This window comes from Montipora capricornis, chromosome 13, assembly GCF_036669925.1.
Source record: "Montipora capricornis isolate CH-2021 chromosome 13, ASM3666992v2, whole genome shotgun sequence".
NCBI lineage: Eukaryota > Metazoa > Cnidaria > Anthozoa > Scleractinia > Acroporidae > Montipora > Montipora capricornis.
The window spans coordinates 1,132,048-1,152,292 of record NC_090895.1 but is presented as its reverse complement, the minus strand read 5'-3'; the positions used below and the strand labels follow the sequence as shown (position 1 = coordinate 1,152,292).

General features: G+C 39.1%; 1 protein-coding gene across 2 annotated transcripts in view; it reads left to right on the top strand.

Annotated features, from left to right (window-relative positions):
* LOC138029187 (angiopoietin-1 receptor-like) overlaps nt 1–18,595 on the top strand; it is a 40,692-nt gene extending 22,097 nt beyond the window's left edge. The window contains exons 5-17 of one of the 2 annotated variants that reach the window (XM_068876893.1): nt 1–112; nt 1,676–1,984; nt 2,940–3,057; nt 8,894–9,096; nt 10,847–11,031; nt 11,359–11,448; nt 12,943–13,197; nt 14,195–14,406; nt 14,519–14,559; nt 16,127–16,223; nt 17,049–17,271; nt 17,382–17,450; nt 17,595–18,595. The exon at nt 1–112 is cut by the window's left edge and continues 194 nt beyond it. In XM_068876893.1, the coding sequence (XP_068732994.1) occupies nt 1–112; nt 1,676–1,984; nt 2,940–3,057; nt 8,894–9,096; nt 10,847–11,031; nt 11,359–11,448; nt 12,943–13,197; nt 14,195–14,406; nt 14,519–14,559; nt 16,127–16,223; nt 17,049–17,271; nt 17,382–17,450; nt 17,595–17,729 (2,049 nt within the window). In that variant the 3' untranslated portion in view covers nt 17,730–18,595. Of the gene's footprint in view, nt 113–1,675; nt 1,985–2,939; nt 3,058–8,893; nt 9,097–10,846; nt 11,032–11,358; nt 11,449–12,942; nt 13,198–14,194; nt 14,407–14,518; nt 14,560–16,126; nt 16,224–17,048; nt 17,272–17,378; nt 17,451–17,594 lie in introns of both variants that reach the window. The other variant, XM_068876892.1, reaches the window with a different exon arrangement.
* The last annotated feature ends 1,650 nt before the right edge of the window (nt 18,596–20,245 follow it).

Sequence of the window (20,245 nt, the reverse complement as noted above, 5' to 3'; positions counted from 1 at the left end):
AATGTCACCGGATTGGCTAAATTTACACAATATGGATTTCATGTGTTGGCCTTTACCTCTGCTGGTGATGGAAAGAACAGTTCTGTTCAATTCGCAAGAACAAAGGAAGATAGTAAGTGATATTGTTTAATTTAACTTTAATTTGTAACAACAAGGCTCCCTTGAAGTTAGGTAAGTCAGCCTGTCACCCATTTAAATTAATTTTAAGTAGTGCAATGTATAGGTAAAAAACGAAAGTCATTGTTTTAAGGCTGAAGATTATATCGTCTTTAGTTTTTTTCATGGCTCATTACATTACATTGCATGTGCATCTGTTTCATGTACTTGTATGTACCACTGGAATGTTCCAGTCATCACTTTCCCCCTAAACTTTTGGCTACAAAAGAAAACCATTTTATGGAAAGTATGAACCTATATATATTTGAGCTGCAGAATAGAATAAAATGAAATTAGGAAAGATCATTACAGTTAGTTGAGCAATGAAAAGGAAGCCTAAAAAATCCAGGCTTGAATGGGATTCGAACCCATGATCATGCGATTGCACTGCACTTGCTCTACCAACTGAGTTATCAAGCCAACTGGGAGCTGGTCACTTGTAAGTAGAACCTTGAAATAAATCCATGCTCAGTGAACTGGATTCCAAACCCATGACCATGCGATTGTCCTGCACTTGCTCTTGTCAAGCCAACTAGGAGCTGGTCACTTGAACAGGATTCGAATGACTTGCTCTACCAACTGAGTTAAGAAGCCCGTTGGGAGCTTCGTTGTCAATTGCAAGTTTAAGATGATCCCAAGGAAGCCGAATTAATCTTAAAATTGTCAAGGGTGCCTTAAAAGATCCAGGCTGGAATTAAAGCATGAAAGAAAGAAAAAGAAAAAGAAAAAAAAAAAAGAAGTAAAACCGCAAAAGACTTGATTTTCCTGGAATTTGCAATTCTGCGTACTAACACTTGTGTTGATTTTTGCGTGCATGTTTAAATATTGTCCACTCTCTGACAGTATTGTGCAAAGGAACAAGTAATGTGGTTAGGGTTACGGTTAGCAAGGCCCTGCTTGCAGCAAGTCAATTCACTGAACAGAAGAGCGATTTTAAGACCAGGACTAAAGAAATATTTTCACTGAAGAACACGGAAAATTCTAAAATTCTTTTTTTTTAAGTTTATTGTCTATAGTTTCAGTTGATGTAAATTTCTATTAATAGCCAATTTTCTCGCTTTCACCACCATCTCTACGCACGCAAAAAAACACTCTTAGGCAAGTTCACTCTGGGATCGAAGTTGGCCATAAATGCAACAGACATTTGAGTGAACTTTTAGCTTACCTTTAAGATCACACAAGACCATGCAGAGTGCTAACACACACAAACAAGACAACTAACCGAATTAAAGCTGCTTATGTATTAGAAGTTTTCAAGTCTGAACTATTCTTCTATGTAAAATATCAGTGTATTTTTGTGATGGTGTATAGCCTCGCTTTGTGGGGATGACCATAAAAATGGTCAGGATCGAGGAAAAAGTGAGTGCGAGAAACCATCCCTCCCGAGGGTCTGTGGAACAGGATAATGCCCACCGCTGTTCACGTGCCAAAGACTAGACAAATTTTTCTTATGCTTGTAACACATGTTATAAGAATGAACAAAAGTCATTTATTATTTGTTTGATTTGTTTATTTTAAGTTCCCTCTAATGCTCCAAGTGGATTTACGGTGACTGCAAGCACTTCTACAAGTGTCACAGCATTATGGGGGCAGCTACCCACAGGTTCCAGAAATGGAGTAATCAAAGGATTTAAGTTGTTTATTAATAGGAAAGGGTCAGAAGACAAACCAAGTATTCACTTGGTCAATGCTTCCAACTCTCCAGTGTACAGAAAGAAAGTTACTGGATTGCAAGAATCAACAGAATATAAATTGCAGGTGTTGGCGTTCACTTCTGTTGGTGATGGACCAAAGAGTCCTGTTCAGGTTGTGAAGACACTGGAAGTTGGTAAGAGTTACAGAATTTTTCGAAAGATCAATGCAAGGCGAAGACCTAGAGTTAATATTTTTCGTTTTCTTACGATAGTATACCGGTAGTAATTTATAATGGTAATTATCTGAGTGGAGTGCAAATTGGTCTGAAATTAGTCTTGTGAAATCTTCGAATTCAAATCACAAGTATGATTTTAGTCCAAAATTGCACATGACACGAAGTTCAATTACCAATTTATTACATCTATTTAGAAATCGCTCAAACACAGGATTTCAGTCAGTACCAATAGTTTATTGATCCAGCGACGGGTTTATCAAAACGTGGAAGCAGAAACGCTTTTACATACATTTTGTGTGCAAAACAGAAACATTCAGACGTCATGTGTCAAAAGCTCAGTCAAGAGTAACGAAGGACTAAAGTCACATCAAAAACAGTTTAAACATGAACTTCGCCACACATTGGCTTTCTTTGTATCTCATTTTCTTATAAAAGCCTGGCTTCATATCTGATTGGCTATTTTGTTTTAGTGTTCCTTTGTCATTGGCAGGGGAAAAGGTGCGATCTAGAGCAGACAAAGTGTGATTCACGAATAAATCGCAATGCTCACCAGCAATAATACACAACATATCATTTATGTCTCATTGAAATCTGAACTGTAGAATCTCCATATTTATTAGGGGCATAAAAGGGCAGTAATATCCAGAGACTAGGGAAAACGTTTCATAAAACGTTGCATTAGATTTCAAAGGCATAAAGTTTATTGTTGCGGAGTGATGTATAATCGGTGATAATGCTTCATGTTGCACATTTTTATAGTTATTGCGTGTGAAGTCATCTGCAGATATACCTGCAGTTCATGAGAGCTTTGCATGTAACGTTAATCTTTGTGCTTAGAATTTCATTAAAACTACGGCATTTAAAATTTTATTCTAGTCTGTACCAATAATAAATTGTGCCATTTTTGGACCAGGTTTTTCCATGGCGAGTTTTCTTGGTTTTTCCATTGGCGGTGTACTTTTTCTTGGCTTTCTACTTCTTGTTGGTTTTTCTTGCCATAAAAAGAGAAGGAAGAAGCGTCCTGCAAAGTGGTAAGCCTTTTTTCTTTTAACTGGTACAGTAGTTTTTAATGACTCATGATTTGGGGTAGGTAACGCAATGCTTCTTAATAATTAAAAAGAAAACCTTTTATTCGTAAAAAAAAATAGACAACTTTGAGTTTACAAGACATGTTTCGATCGATTATCTGTTCGTTACAGTGACAATTTCAATTTTTGTCACTGTTACAATTTGAACTCACGTTAATACATTGCCGTTATAATTTTAAATTAACGGTAAACGTTACAACAATTCTAAATGCAAAGAGTCGCGCATAAACAGTGTAACAAAAAAAAAAAAAAACTTAAGTGCTTAATGGCAGGAAATACAACAACACCAAAAACTACAGAAAACTAACACTAAACACAAATGTAGCTAAAAAGATAGGGTAAGCTCCACATGCTTTAGCTGCCTATTTAGACTGGCATTTTCCCAGCGGATATGAGCAGCCTCTTCGAGCAACAACTGGAAACGATTACCGGTAGATGCCGTATCTAAAACGGAAAAGCAACTCTCAGATTCGACATTCCTCAGAGTGTTGCAAATGTTGCAAAATGTGAGAAGTCCTGTCCCTTCTCAGATGCTCACGGATGCACACCGAAATGTGTTGGGATGTTTCCCCGACGTAACAGGCATTACATCCTGCACCAGTGAATTTATACACGACACGCGACCGGAGGTGGGAGGTGGAAAGGCACAGGATCTTTCACACTGAACATGTTGCGGGTCTTAAATGAAGAAAAAAGCAAGGTTAATGTCTAACTCGATGCAAAAACGCTTGACTAACTTATGTAATCGTGAAGTTCTCTGAGCTTTTGTAGAAAAGGACCCTACGTAAGGTAACTTAAAACACTTGCCATTAGTTGAGGGGGTCTGGGCACTAGTAATATACTGAAGTATCTTCTCGATTAGATGTGAAGGGAAGAGGACGTAAAATGAAAGTGAGGTTCTTAACGTCATTGTGAAAGCCCGCCCAACTGTTGTTGATTTTGAAGGTTCTATCAACAAGCGTTCTCAAAAGGCCAATTTTGTACGATGGAGCAGTGAAACTAAAGCAAGAGAGTATAAAGCTAGGAGAGGTAATCCCTCATATTGGCCCTATTCCCATCGTAATCCCTCTTAAGTTATTTTATATCTCCTGGGAAATCCGGTATTCCCACGAAGGTTCTCTGATAGCTAATTACATGTATATGTCCCCATTTTTACAAAAGTTGACAGGTGAGCGAATTCCCACACAACATTGGTAAAATGGGGACATATGATTGGCTATCAGATACCCTCGTGGGAATACCGGATCTCGCAGGAGATCTAAAAATAACTTAAGAGGGATTACGATGGGAACAGGGTCAATATAAGGGATTACCTCTCTTACCTTCATACTCTCTTGACTAAAGTAATTAGTTAGAAGACCCGTGAACGTTTTCTTGCGAAAAACTCTGGTTGTAGGACCTTGTGAATCGCTATTAATGAAGACATCCAAAAAAGGTATTTTATGGTCCACCTCTTTCTCCATGGTAAAACGTATGTTAGGGTGCCTGGTGTTAATGAAATCAAAAAATGAAAGTGCATCTTGTTCCGTCTCAAATACATGTACGCAAAACGTGTCATCAACGTATCGTCGATAAAATATAATTTTAGACGCCTTGCAGTTCTCCAACCAAATATATTCGTGGTGGCCCATGAAAAGATTGAAGAAGGCAACATAAATACTTAGCTAACTCATAATTATAAGTCCCAATTGAAGAGACTGTTGATCTGATAGCTGCTTCTCCATTATAGATACGGCACCTAATCGTTTCCAGTTGTTGCTCGAAGAGGCTGCTCATATCCGCTGGGAAAATGCCAGTCTAAATAGGCAGCTAAAACATGCGGAGCCTACTCTATCTTTTTAGCTACATTTCTGTTTTAGTGTTAGTTTTCTGTAGTCTTTGGTGTTGTTGTTGTATTTCCTGCCATTAAGCACTAAGTTTGTTTTTTCTTTTGTTACACTGTCCGTGTGCGCCTTATTCGATTGTTTGCATTTAGAATCGTAACGTTTACCGGTGATTTAAAATTCTAACGGCAATGTATTAATGTAAGTTCATATTGTAACATTGACACAAATTCAAATTGGCACTGTAACGAACACTTGCAACTGAAGATGATCGATGATCGATCGAAACGTGTCTCGTAAACTCAAAGTGGTTGTCCATTTTTTGCGAATACTACGAATACTACGAATAGTTTGTCTGCTTTTATCCAAAACCATTTATGTATTGCAAAAACTGAAATCTGCTTTGCCAGGAGTATATTGTCATTGGTTATTACTCATCTGTAACAGGATGTGTAAGATGTGTTTCGGACAATATTTATTGAAGTGGTAAGGGCCATTTTAGGCTGCAATAAGCGCAACTTTTAGGACGACAATGTGCCCAGCAAGTTGTATTGACTGAAAGTAGTAAATCCCGAAGAAAAAGTTACAAGTGAAGCTCGTGTAGACAAAAATAAGCAAGAGCAAAACGACAAATGAAACCAAAACGAAGACTTAAAGCGCTTACCAATTGCTGGATTTCGGAGAGAGCGAGTGAAAATACAAGCATCTTTTGTTCACGACCGAGTCAGAAGGGTAGTGGGTCTATTCCTGTTTTGACGTCACAATCATGCATTTTAACAAAGAGTTAATGCAATGTAAATTGAAAGGATGATTGCTAACGAATAGAGAAAGATTTTTTACAATAACTAAAAATTCCTGTGTTAAGTATGAAAATTCGACAAAGAGGTACAGGTAAATGCGACTAATTTGTTTCTTACGTGGCTATTTTTGTCTTTTGATTGTTATGGAAATTTTGACAGAGAATATAATTAAAAATCACGCAAAAAATATCAACGGAAAGATCGTTAAAAAATCTTTATTTTGAGCGGTTATTTGAACATAAAAGATGCAACGCTTAGCGGGAAATAATATTTTATGCGAATAGTTTGGAAAAAAAATTTACGATGCTTTTCCTACACTGTGGAATTGAGCAAAACTTTAACCAGTCTTTCCAAGGGTCTCCATTGTCGTTGAAAGTTTCAATTTCGAGATTATGACGCGTTTGTATTCTTTTATTTCAAAATTCATTATCCTTCACTATTCGTTCTTGCAGTACAATTTGAAAACTCTGTTTTAGAAATTTCAGATAAGATACTCAACTTTTAAAACGAAATTAAAATTTTCGCCTCTTTAAGAGTGCCATTCAAACTTACATGTATTCTTGAATCGGTGAATTCACTTGCACGTTGAAATTTTTTTTACTGAATGCATGAGAACAAAGCTAAAAATAGTATCTGGGAGAGAACGGAGCTCATTAGCGTTTACACAAACCCGGTTTCATTTGTAATCGCAACGTTTTTGATGCGGTTAACCGTTACGCATTCTGTTTACACGACATCAATCGAGACCATAGGAAAACGCTGCCAAAAGTGGAGCATTTTCAAAATGATACAGTTTCATCTATCATGCAAATGACAAAACGGCATCTATTTTAAATGCGGTTACTATTTTGGGGTCAAAATTTCGTTGTTCGATTTTAAATTGTGAATCTTAAAAGGTAGTACAGCTCACTCTTTTCTGGTTTGATTTTGCCTTTTCAATTTTCATGCACTTTCCTGTCCTTAAATCGCGAAGCTTATCATAACGATAGGCAGAGGCTTTTCGAATTGTTAACTTTTTTGCAGCCGCTGGTATGCTCTGGCAAAGTAATAAAGAAAAAATTAAGCGACATTTCGGGATTCGACCTGCAAGAAATCCTGTCTGGTGGGACAACTGAATTTTGTCTCCCTTCAATCGTCTGTGATGAGTTCGGCATGACGTAAGCATACTAAAACATTTAATATAAAGTTCCTTTCCTTTTTTCTCCTGTCTCTAAATTCTCGAGTCCATTCCATTCTTAATTACTGATGACGTAACCATTTCTGGTCAGGGATCACTTGGCGGTCCAGTTTGGGGATCATTTCTGGCCCAGGAATCATTTGCTGTCCAATTTGGGGATCATTTCTGGTCCAGGGATCATTTCCGGGACGCGATCATTTGCGGGCCTGTACAGGGCTTTTCAATCCGGTTAACTTATTTACATGTTTATTGAAGCGTGAACAGGCGGTTTTCGTATTTAATACAATTAATGAAACTAAATAAGAAAACCAACCTATAAGGGTGAGCGTCCCAAGACTTTCACCAGTGATTGTAGCTCCCACGACTCTCCTATAACCCAGTGGTAAAGAATCCGAAGTTGTAATCGGAAGGTCGTAGGTTTGACTCCTAAAAAGGAGCACTCAGATTTTTTCCGAGTATGACCGAGACGCCATCGAAGTCATGGATCATGGCATGGCTCCTACGAGTCTCTTACAGCTCAGTGCTTGAGCATCCGAAATACTGTAGTCATCGGAAGGCTGTCGTGGGTTAAAAACCTACAAAGGAGCTCTCGGATGCTTTCCGAGTATCACCGCGTTACCATCGGAAATATCCTCTCTTCATTTCAGTCACCGGGATTAACATTTGTCATCCACTTCATTTATATAGCAAGAAATCAATACACGCTGCAGACAATTTCAGTCCTTGCAGTATAGAGGGACAGTTGTCATTGGAACCTACGATCATGGACAAATTCTTTTGGGACACTCATTCCAGTACACATTCTTGGGACGTCACTGAGGCCCTTCCCCCTCCCTCCCCACCCAATCAATGTTGGACATAAACTGGTTCACTTTCAGTCCTGGGCACTGTTTTCACTTCGTTTCCCTCAAGCAACATTGAATGGGGGAAAGGGGGTTGCAAAAGAGTCCAGAATATGCGATAAGTGAGTTGAAAGATAAAATGCTGAATTGTTCCGAAGAACTTGTCCATGATTGTAGTTTAATGGCCTAGCTTCCACTAGTTTCCTATAGTTCAGTGGCAGAAAATCCAAACAAGTGATCGGAATGTCGTAGGTTCGACTCCTGCAGATGGCCACTCTGATTTTTTCAGAGTACCCCTGAGTCAACATCGAAAAATAAATTTCTTCATTTTATTAACCCGGGGGTTAACATGAAACATCTCGTTCTGTACAATTGCAAATGTACTTCATTTCGACACTTCAGTGAAACCAGTAAAGAGACTGAGATCATTGTCACATGAGCATAACTGGGCTAATATCTCAAAGACATTTTTTTTGCCCTGAAATTTTTGGCGAGTAGGCCTTTTGGATGTTGTCGTTTCATAATAGAGTGTTTCCACATGACGTCAAGGCGGCTACGTTGGTCTCCCTAAACAAAAGAACGGCGGCCATGTTAATGTCTCCAAATAATTCTCCGGGAAATCAGCTCTGTTATCATGTAAACGTTTTCCTTTGTTTTGGTAAAAAAGAAAAACAAGGTTACTGATCACATGAGTTAAAACACTCTATACCCTGAAAAATCCCATAATTTCACAAATTTAGTTTTTTATGACATCACACTTCAGAACTCTGTGAGGTAAACGGAAGGTCCAAGGGTGGGTCTAGGCTGCAGGGTATCATTAGGAAAGATGTAGGGTTGTTCAAATAATGATCTGTGCCCCAAATCTCATTTAAGTCTCGATGGATTGGTCTCGCGTAGTCTCAGAGTTGCATAAACAAAACAAAAAGATAGCAAGAAAGGCTGTTGTGAAAGCTCTATTTTGTTTATGGTCCAAAGGTAAAGCACTCGTAGCCAACTATTAGGGATAAGCCCCATTCCTTCTGCGACCTAAAATAAAATTTGTTGTGACGTTTCGTGAGTCCCATAACTTACTAAAACCTTTTCCACATCTGGATAGCTGTAATTGATGTTGTTACTTTGTGTTGTTGTTTTTTTTAGGACAGCAAAGGATATTAAACCACTGAATTCCTGCGAAATTCCTCCGGAGAGAATAGAATCATTGGAAGAGGTGGGTCAAGGAGCATTTGGGAAGGTGCACAAAGCCAAATTGATTGACGGATTGGAGTTCTTTAATAAGAATACCAAAGACGGGTGTGCGAAAAATTTCAAGTACAAGATCGTTGCTGTTAAAGAATTACATGGTGGGTATGAAAGTGTTTATTCCTTGTATGGATCACACACCGAAGTAATTAGCTTGCATTTGTATCCCGGGAGTCAAATAAGGTAAATAAGTACGAAATGCAAGCATCAACTATTTAGCTTCGACTTCAACTGCATTGTAAAAATTTGAATGCTTGTTCTAGAGAACTTCAATTCATGTATCGCTCTTTGGTTGGGGTTTTGGATGACGTCATGGTAAGAGGGTGACCTTGTGACTCCTACACCAACTAATGTGAATCTCATTACAATTTTTAGCTGTATGTCGATGAGCGTGATTGCACTCATGTCATAACACTGCATGCAACACCAAACGACTCTCAAGGGTAAACCGGTTTAGGGCGATTAAAGGACCAATTTACGGGCTTGACTTCGAAATAAAGTGTTCTTGATGTAGGGATAAGGGACACGTGATTTATTCCCTTGACTCAATAAGCTGTAAACTGAAATTTTATTTAACAATTTTTCCGCGAGCGCACATCAGATATGAGATTGTAAACAGCCAATGAGGCGAGTAGTGTTAAGTTGGCGATAACCAGTCTCATATCCAACAAGTGTGAATGAAATAATTGTTTTATAAAATTTTCATTACTTTCTGAAAGCTTGGACATTTGGAAATTAAGGCCAATTAGTTTCAAGCTTGGCAACACTTGACACAATCATTTTCCATATTAGGGCATACAGTATATGAGCTGATCAATGAAATTGAGTGAACCAATCATAAAGCTAAACACGATTATCCCAGGTCGAAAATTTAATAATGGGTAAAAGCCACTGAAGTACTCCGGAAAAATTCTGTCTGAGTATAAATTATAGCTCCACGTGGTAATAACATATTGCTGAAAAAAACTAATGATACCTCGATTACTAGCGAATTTAAAACGATATCAGACCAACTGTAAAGACCACGAGGACAAGAAACTTAGTTTAAAGGATTAGACTTGACAACTAATAAATTTGTAAAATAAACTTAATTACTGAAAAACTTTTTAACAAAACCCATGCAACAATGATCAAGGAAATGCCAAAGATTTAAACTAATTACTCGCTTATCAGACCTTCGCAAGCTTCTAAGTGACAGTTACTGCTTGAATCGTAGCTTCTGATTTTTATCTCACGGAGGCACGGTAGGTACTGGCAATTAAAGACTCTACATGAAGGTTTTTCTAAACTCCATTGTGCCCTGTATTAGAAAAAACGGAAATGGTTGGGTGTGTTTTACTGCGTAAACTGCGGTCAGATTACAATAAAATAATTAACCGTTCATCACACTGAAACGCTTTTGACCACTCTAGCCGACAAGTCGCAGAGACAGGTCTCTGCGATAAGTTGTATCATGTGTACTACTTGCAAAACAAGTCGCTGCGACATGACGCCTGTTCGGTGCACACGCAGTGATCTCGTATGAAGGGGAATGTGAATTAGTTATCTAATTCAATATGGCTGACCATATGACGCTCTCTCATTGATTCATTTATATTCATTATTTTTTGCCGGAAGAATACACACAGTGCGACAACGCTGCTAATTGTGTCGCTACAAAATCGCGGCGACAAAATTCTGCCTCAGCGACAGTGATTTTGGTAAAATTAACCGTGTCACACAAGGCGAATTGTTGCGCCGACTTGTCCCCGCGACGTTTTGCAGCGACTTATCGCCTAGTTTGTCCCGGCCTCAAGCAACCTACTTTGAAACTGATTTGTTCAACAACATTTCATGACTTTTTTTCTCAAGAAAACGCCACTGAAGAGAAGAAATACGAATTTTTGGATGAGATTCAGACCATGAAGGTAATGGGAAAGAATCCAAACGTGCTGAATTTCGTGGGCTGTTGGACCACAGCTACTCCACTTCGTCTGATTGTCGAGTACATTCCTCATGGCGACTTACTTCAGTGGTTGAGAGCGAAGAGAAGCAAGGTAATATGCTCTCCTCCCTAATAACAGGAAGTAGATCTTTTTCTAGTACACTTACCTATTTCCTTCATCTTATCTCGCCACATCCAATTTTTTTATCAGCCTTTAACGTTGGTGTCCCGTAGTTGCTAAAAGTTTCTCCTTTTTTGTTTGAAAAGCAACAACAACAACAACAAACCAGTATCGTAGACTCAAGCAAACATACAATTAAAAGATGACAAGCCAAGACTCAATACACCTGCGTTTTAGTTCGGACTGTTCCAACATCGTTTTTTGGAGATGTGAAGTTATCTCGCTTCTAAAAACTTGGCCCTGATTTCGTCCACGCAGATAAAAACATCTACCGTTGGAGCTACCGTCGTTGACGAAGATGAAGAGATGTACAACGGAGCAAGGGAACAGAACTCAACTACGAACCAGGTACATCCTTTCACTATTGGTCTTATCCGGTGTGAAAGATTCATCTTTATCATATGGGAGCTCCGCACGTCAAAGGCGCGTAGGTATAGCATCATGGGTAAGAAGATATTATACTCCACGACCGTACGTGCGTCCACCCGTCCATGTATGCCAATGTGACCAGTATTACGTGACCATATCGTGGGCTCAAGTTTTGAGCTCATCGACGTCAGCTGGGTTTTTTTTAAAGTTGACCGCTGACTAGGTACTGGGTTTCGATTGGATTGCAGTCTCAAGCCAAGTTAACTTCTTGTAAGAATAAAGAACCCCGGAGCTCTGCTTTTAGGCTTGGCTAAAGCTATATATTAGTTTTACTGCTGTCTGTTGGCATGTTCTGTACAGAGTCATACTACCGAACATCAACAGAGAGACATGCACATGCAAAAAGCCTACAGCTCAAGCTTACGATAACAGGCGACATTTAGTAAAATTTTTGGATGTAGTGACCAATTATAATCATTGTTGAAAAACTAGCAACGGTATATTTGAGCTTTTATGTCAACAGCATAATAATAATAATAATAATAATAATAATAATAATAATAATAATAATAATAATATATGCCCGCTGCACAAGAAGGGGCCAAGAACCGATGTCACCAACTACAGGCAGATCTCACTTCTCTCCATCGTCAGTAAGCTCTGCGAACGCTGTGTGCTCTTCAAACTTATTCCTGAACTGGCAGATTTACTATCACCTCTCCGACACAGCTTCTGTCCGTTCTGAACGACCTTGGGACAGCCTTGGATGCAGGGAATGAGATCGATATGATCTACCCTGACCATTGTTTTCAGCGTTTGACTTGGTTCCACACCGCCGTCTTCTTCACAAGCTTGGTTTGTACGGCATCTCGGGTCCCCTTCTCTTTTGGTTCTCGGACTATTTGCAATTGACTTCCAGATCTCAGAGGGTGTTCCTCAGGTCAGCCTGTTGACTCCGTTCCTATATCTTTTATACGTGATCGACCTCCCCAAGTTTGTCAGCCCATGCACCAGTATGGCTCTCTATGCTGATGATGCGAAGTGTTATAGAGTTGTTCGTCGTCAAGAGGACTGCGAAGCCCTGCAAAATGATCTGTACGGTCTGCTTAACCGGACTGCATCATGGGGACTAAGTTTTAATGTTGACGAATGTGAAGTTTTGAGAATCTCTAGGAAACGTTCTAGCGCATTAACAACCGTTGCGGTTAGGGTTAGCTGAATATAATATAATATAATAATATAATATAATATAATATAATGGCCAATATTTATGTACTTTTCAACTAAACTGGCAGCAATGGCCCCTTCTTAGTTTTACTCACTAACGTTATCTGTCGAAATGAAGAAGCGATATTCGCACTTACCTGGACGATAAATGCGAGGATCACTTCGTCATTTCGTCTATAAGCACTTAAAAGATACATTTATTTCATTTCAAGTTATCTGTATGGTCCTTTTTTTATATATATCTAGGATGGTCAAACAGAAGAAGAGAAAACAATATTGCATGAAAACATTGGGCCTTCCATATCTGTGGAAGAAAACGGAACCGAAGTTGATGCTTCTGTTACTATTGAATTGGAAACACCCTTTGTAACGTTTTCATCATCCGCATCAAACCAGGAAGATGCCTCCACTAATAATACAGCTAATGAATGTGACGAGGATTGTGACTCGTTTGCTCCACTTGATCCAGTAAAGCTTGCCTGGCAGGTAGCACGTGGCATGGTAAGTGGTAAATAGCCAGATTTTTCTCTTTCTTTTTTTTTTGTATTTGTCTTAGTCTTTTCCTGCGTTTAACTTCTTATTCATTCCGGTTTTCTCAGCAATTTTCGGAGTTTTTGCGTGCGTTGCTGTCGATCTTTGGTGTCGGATGCTGATGACATGATCAGTAGTTACATAACCAAACCATGGCAAGCCCAAAGTCCTGTTTCAACTGGTTTCATCTCAACAACATCAGATCTGCTTGAAAGATCAATGCTTAGCTCACTCTTCTTTGAGCTCTTTTGTAATGACTTTTTTCATACAACAGAGGTTTGGGATGCTCATATGTGGATGATATGCTATTTTTTCTACTCCCCATCATGTTTTTTAGCGTTTTTTTGAATGATATTTGAACGTTTCTTTTAAATGTATGTAACGCCCTTTCTCGGCAAAACCCAATTAAAACTCTTTGGTACGTGCTGGCACCAGGATTAGCACATGCGCCTCAAGGAAACAAGTTGAGTGGCACCTCTATTGGATTAGCACTAAATAGGCGGTTACATCTCTGCTGGTCTTAGTCTCCTATCACAGACTCTTTTACGGTCAGTCTTTTCTCCCACCTGCAAGAGTCTGCTTCACGGGAGCCCATACTCCTTTTCCTCTTTTAACCAATCAGAGATCGTGTTCAATATGGTAAGAAAAGTTAACCTTCACCTTAAATTCCTTGTAATTTTCAAGCTTCAAATTTCCGTTGCAAATTGCAGTGGACGTTATTACAGCTTTTTTATTTGGTCACACTCTTAAAAATAAAAAGCAAATCATTGGTTAACGTCTCACAACGGGAAAGGAATGTGGCGTTCTTGTGTGCGGGAGGAACAATTAACCTTAAAAAGATTCTGCGATAGGAGGCTACACGCTTCCAGGAAAGATATTTTTGTGAGAATCCAGTGCCTTGGGCCCTCAAAACTGACTTTTACATGACAAATCCCTTGCAATACCCATAATCATTTTTCTTTTACAGACCTATCTTTCCCAGAAGGGTCTGGTGCACAGGGACCTAGCAGCGAGGAACATTCTGGTGGGACACGGCAAGAAAGTCAAAATTGGTGACTTCGGATTGATGCGGCACTTGTACCATGAGGTCTACAAAGTAGACACTGGGAAGAAACTGCCAGTGAAGTGGATGGCTCCAGAGTCACTTTTTGAAGAGATCTTTACCACCAAGAGCGATGTGTAAATATCAAGTCTGGTGTTTTTAGAGTCAGTGAATGCAACATGCCAGGTGCTAGTGCATTCCTAATTCAATGTATTGCATAGGTGTTAACTTGTTTTATTTTACTTGCAGTTGGTCCTACGGAGTGGTCCTGTGGGAAATTGCAACTCTTGGTCAGTGATTATTTATGAAATTTTAATTAACATATTGTACTACATATGGAGCGGTTAGCTGGAAACTGAAGTGAAAAGCAAAAGTGTTTGTGATCCGGAACTTTAGAGTTGTTCCAAGTTGAATTTGTCTGTTATAACGACCAGTGTCGATTAAAAGGACTCGTTTAGAGACCTCAAGAAAAGGTGACGAGGACGGCTGCGAGAACTTTATCTAAAACTATTATTCCTCGTTATTGCAATAATTTCGCGATGATTTCAAGTCGTTCCAGAAAAAAAAATTGGTATGAACGGTGTGGGTTTTTGAAGAGAAGATGTAAAATTCATCCTCCAATGCTCGCTCCCTGCACATAACTTCAAATTTGATTATTTCACTTCATTGTCAGGACGAGAACTTCAAGGGAGTGTATCAAAATGTTAAAGGCACGTGCGGGGCATGCAGAAGTATGTGTTTTTGCTAAGTAAACCAATTGTTATGTGGCGCCGGTTCTCGTAGCCGTTGTTGTCATGACGGACTAACTGAATGACTGAACAAAGGAACAAAGGAAGGATGCCCATCCGCCTGGCTGACTAACCAACTTACCTTGGCCTACCGTAAAATAGCGGACATATTTCTGAAAGCACCAGGCGTCTTGCAAGCGCTAAAGCCGCTAGGTACCTGGGGGGTTCTGGGAACATGCCCCCCAGGAAATGTTTTAATAGAACATTCAGAAACACTGGATTCCAGTGTTTCTGGAACCCAAGAATCAGTTTCCCAGGCAAGGCTGGAGTTCACTCAAATTTTCTATAAAACGTAACTAAAAAAATATATAAAAATAAAAAATGAAACAAAACCTTTCAAATATTGGCATCAAAGTACCGGACATGGAATGGAAAATGAATGGATGAAACGCCCGACCTCCAGCCTCAAACGAAACCCCTGCCGACTCTGGCTTAAGGGCTGACTTACTGAATGAGTAAAACAAATGAGAGAAGGAACCAAGTTTCGCCATCCGACTGGTTAAGCAACCATCGAAAGTACTGACTGATACAAAGACTGAGTTGCTACCGAAAGATTAATTGACTTATTGAGTGACTCAATGAGCGAGTAAAGAAATGAAGTAAGTAAGTAGAAATGGCCAAGGGTTTAACAGATTAAATAAGGAACTGAAGCAGCAAGCGAACGAAAGGGAAAACAAATGCTGGTTTGAATAAAATGGGCCATGTTGAGTCCCGAGGGATTGAAAACCTTTGTTTTGTCCCACCGAAACTCGTTCCCAAACATTTCAACTCGAGAATCGGGGTACGAAATCTATTATATCTGGCCAATATCGCCACCGCGTGAATGAGGCCCATGAAACGACCTTGATCTTCCTTCCCAATTTTCTGTGCATAGGATCTGCATTTCTGAATGTGTCCTTCGCTTTCTAATTTACGGTTGGAAAACTTTTGAACTCTTGGTTGAAGATTATCTTTGCTTCACCTCTTGCATCTTAAGTCTTAGTCTCGGATCTCTTTCATTAGAGCGCCCCCTCCCCCCTTTCTATGGTTCATGATTTGTCTTGATGCATATTATGTCGATCATTTACAGGGGGGTCTCCTTACGCACTAATGAAGAACAAACAGCTGTTGGAGAATTTGAAAGCAGGTTACAGGCTGGAAAAACCTGACATGTGCACAGACCCTGTGTAAGTTAAACGGAGGTGATTTTTCCTAAGTACCTGTAGGCAACAAGTTTTATGAAAAAGGTGCAGTGTTTTGATATTAATAGGAAGAGTAAGTGGTTAATCTATTTTCATACTTTCCTGCATCAGTCAAGTTAGACATGAATGCTTCACTTGAACATAAATCAAGGGGCACGCCCGCTCGGCTAATTATTACTAATTGAACTTGAGCCATGTTTAGTTTACATTTAAAGACACTGTAAGATAAGTACAGAAAAAAATAGTTTTGGGCAACTGCAATTTAACACATTTAAAATTGTGACGCAGTTGGAAAATGAGGTCCAAAACCACTGTCGGCTTGGCCTTAGTTTCGTTTTCTTCCATATCAACTCAGATCTACTCAAAAATACAAGACACAAGTTTAATTCATTTTAATCGTGCAAAAACTACGACTGCCTGTAGATAAAAAAGCTTGGTGCTACAAGAACAGACACCTTAGTATAAATAAAGCCTTTAAGAATTTAAAATATCTGCAGACCATATTCATCAATGGCGGTCAAAAAATAAACTTATGTCTTTGTGCTAATGAGACCAACTAGCCTCGCTCAAAAGCAACATTTCTTTTGTGTTTTGTTCATGCAAAAGAGGCTAGTTGGTTTCATTAGCACAAGGACAAAGGGATAATTTATTGGCCTCCATTAATTAATACGGTCTATGAGACGTAAAAGAATGAAATTTGCTCGAATCAGGAACCTACGAATGATTTTTGGGGAAACAGGGTTAGCAAGTTGTATGAAGATCGATTTTCCTTCAGGAAGAAAGAAATTCCTATTTTTGTAAATTTTTAAGGTACGCCTTGATGACAGACTGTTGGAACCAAGACCCGGATGAACGGCCAAGCTTTCAGCGGCTCTATAAAAGACTTGACGATATGTTGGAGGAGCAAGAGGACTACTTTGACTTTGGCAAAAAGGATGATTCGAAATATTATTATACGACACAGGAGGCAAAGACAGCAGAAGATGACGAACTGGACAACCTTGATGTTGTAAGTCCACAGGGTGTGTCCACGGTAAGTTTTGCAATAGGAGCTACCTATGCTTGGGTCTTGCATAGCAGAGTTAAATTTGTGTATGGAAGTAACTTTTAAAACTTATGCTATCATAACTTTGATCTTAGCAGGGGTCAAACGCCGCAGAAGCTGAAGAACCAGCCATCGTCGATGTTGAAAACCCACAGAATGTGTCCAAGGCAAGTCTTACAATATATTAGAAGCTTCAAGCTGCACAGTGCAGGGATGTGCTGGACCTTGCTTGAGAGCTGAATTGGTTTCTTAAGATCACCTATGAAACAAATGAAAAATATGCTATCTTACTTTTTTCTGATTGTTGACAGGAGCCAGACACGTCAGACGTTTACGAACAGGAGAACATTCAGGATGTAAGCACTCAGAATGTGCCCATGGCAAGTCTTCAAGCTGATGGATTTCAGTTGTCTCCAAATGCTTCGCTTACCGTAACTAAGCTATAAGTATTTTTAGTACTTAAGATATGTTAACTTTAGCTTTAGTTCTCTTGGTTTTTAGATAGACATTGCAGTCAGATTGCTACTGAACCAGTTAATGCTTTTGCTTATTTATTTGTTTGTTTCTTATTGAGTGACATATTAACCCGGATGAAGTAAGCTAGGTTGCTCGCTATTAGGCTTACATACTTACAGGGACCAGGCGTTTTTCACTTTCAAAGCTCCAAGATCTGCCTTGTCGTGACTTTGCGCGCCTGCATCCCAACTAGCAGGCAAATAAGAGAATCTCAGACGACAGTATTATTATAGCCCCCTGAAGAACGTCACCCATCTCATGGTCAAGACAAACACAATGACTTGCTTATAACCAGTTAATTCAAGTTTAATTGCACTGTTGGCGAGAAGAATTTCTTTCCATGGCTTCTACTGAGACCCCAGTAAACCTAAAAACTCGACCAAGTATTTAAACCTTTCTTTCAAAGCAAAAGTGTATGGCAGTGCCAAATATCTCTGAAAAACGTTTACCTTTAATCTGAGAAACATCCCTGGAGGATCCTGTAGGTTGTAAAGCAAAAAAGCATCTCCATCAATATATGTAATAGATTTGTGAAGCTGAAATATGAAACGTGTATTCTTAGAAAGACAAGAAAACACACAAAATAAGTTTGCTTGTAAGTAAATATGCCTGGTTCTAAATTAGAAACAGCGATAGGTCTTGACATTTGAAAGAAAAGGAGCACATAACGATAAGTATAATGAATCAATTTCTTAATTTTGGTAATTTTTGTAAAAATGCAAGCTGCACTTAAAGTACGTGCTCTATTATGTTGTAGATGGTGCAGTGGCATAATAAAAAAGAAAGTAGAGTAAAATTTTGTGTTTCACTAATTTATGTTTGTGAAGAAAGAGGGGAACAAGGGAAGGTCAGACATTCAAATGATGGCACAGTAGCTTCTTCGCTGTAAGTAAGAACTTACAGAAGACAATGTTGAGACGGGAAAAATAGACAAGGAGACTAAAACAGAACCACATCTTACCATGAATAGATGATTTTCACGTGACGTCACAGCGGCCATTTTGGTGTACTAGAACAATAGACATCCTCTCCCTTTGGGACTGAATTCTACTTTTATGCAAATTCTGCGCAAATATATTCTATTGTTTTGTACACCGAAATGGCCGTCAACTCACGTGAGTGAAAACCATCCATTGGTGGGGAAACGGTGCAACGAAAGGTGTAAGAGGAATGACTCTTTTCTAGGCAACTGACAGGGAGCGTAACACCAACAGCCAGTCATTATCACAAGGACCGTAAATGTATCTAATGACTGTGTTTGTAATGTTTATTACATTCAGATGCTTATGCGCGGCGGGTAAGGTAGGTGTCTTTTGGCCACTCTCAAGAAGAATACCATAATATTCTTTGTTTGTCCTCCAACATTTTGCATAAGCATTGTTTTTATTTTCTCTTGGGGCCCTTGTAAGTCCCAAGAGAAACTGCAACATTAGGCCACTTTCAAAAATACCGTAATACTCTTTGTTTGTATAAGCATTGTTTCAAGTTTCTCTTGGGATTTACAATGGTCCCAAGAGAAAATAAAAGCAATGGTTATGCAAAATTTTGGAGGACAAAAAGTATCATGGTATTTTTGAAAGTAGCTTATTGGAGAGGGCTTCTTAAGCAACGCTAGCATAAATTAAAAGGGGAAAATTGCCGACAGACAAACTGGTCCAGTAAACGTTTTGAATGCACATTGACTTACCCATCGCAAGCAGAAATTTACAGTGGGTCTGAACAGGACTTTTGATAACATATGGAACGGTCCATGATATTCTGTGACAGGCTGACATCTAAAACAACGTTCACTGTGGGGACGATGACGCAAAACATTTTTAGCTTAGCCCCAGACAAAGGTTTCCTTTTCAACTTAAAATAACGAGCAATTTTCTTGAAGTATATGTTGTCCACTGTTTTGCTAACTTGTTTTTGTTAAATTGCAACTGAACCTCTATAAAAATCTCTATATCTTTCAAAGCAACATCGCCAAAATTTCACGCCCTTCCCGATTTCCGAGTTCTGTTTTTTTTGGAGGGGGGGGGAGACTGGGCTGAGTGACTCACCCAAAGAAGCTTAGCTTTCTACAAAGACCACACACCGGTTTGGCATACCGCCTTGAACTGACGCTTTTTTACTAAAAATTAATTTGTAAACATGTCTTACTCGCTTCAATGTGTTCTGGTCGATATCCCTTTGTACACGTCACAATAAGCTTGATCCAGTCCCCTCATAGAAGCACGGTTTTCGGAATCCGTAATAAATATCGGGAAAAAGCATTGCCCTTAAACACACACTATCAATCGTGAATTTAACCAATTCAAAACACCTTCTTTGCATGTTGCCTTTAAAAATAGTACTTTAAACAGCCTCGTTTCCAGGACCTCTCCCTTGCCTTCTGCGCTCGTTCCATTGGCTTCTTGTTTCAGGAAACGAGCCAAACTAGAAAGGTACTTCTATCCAAGGT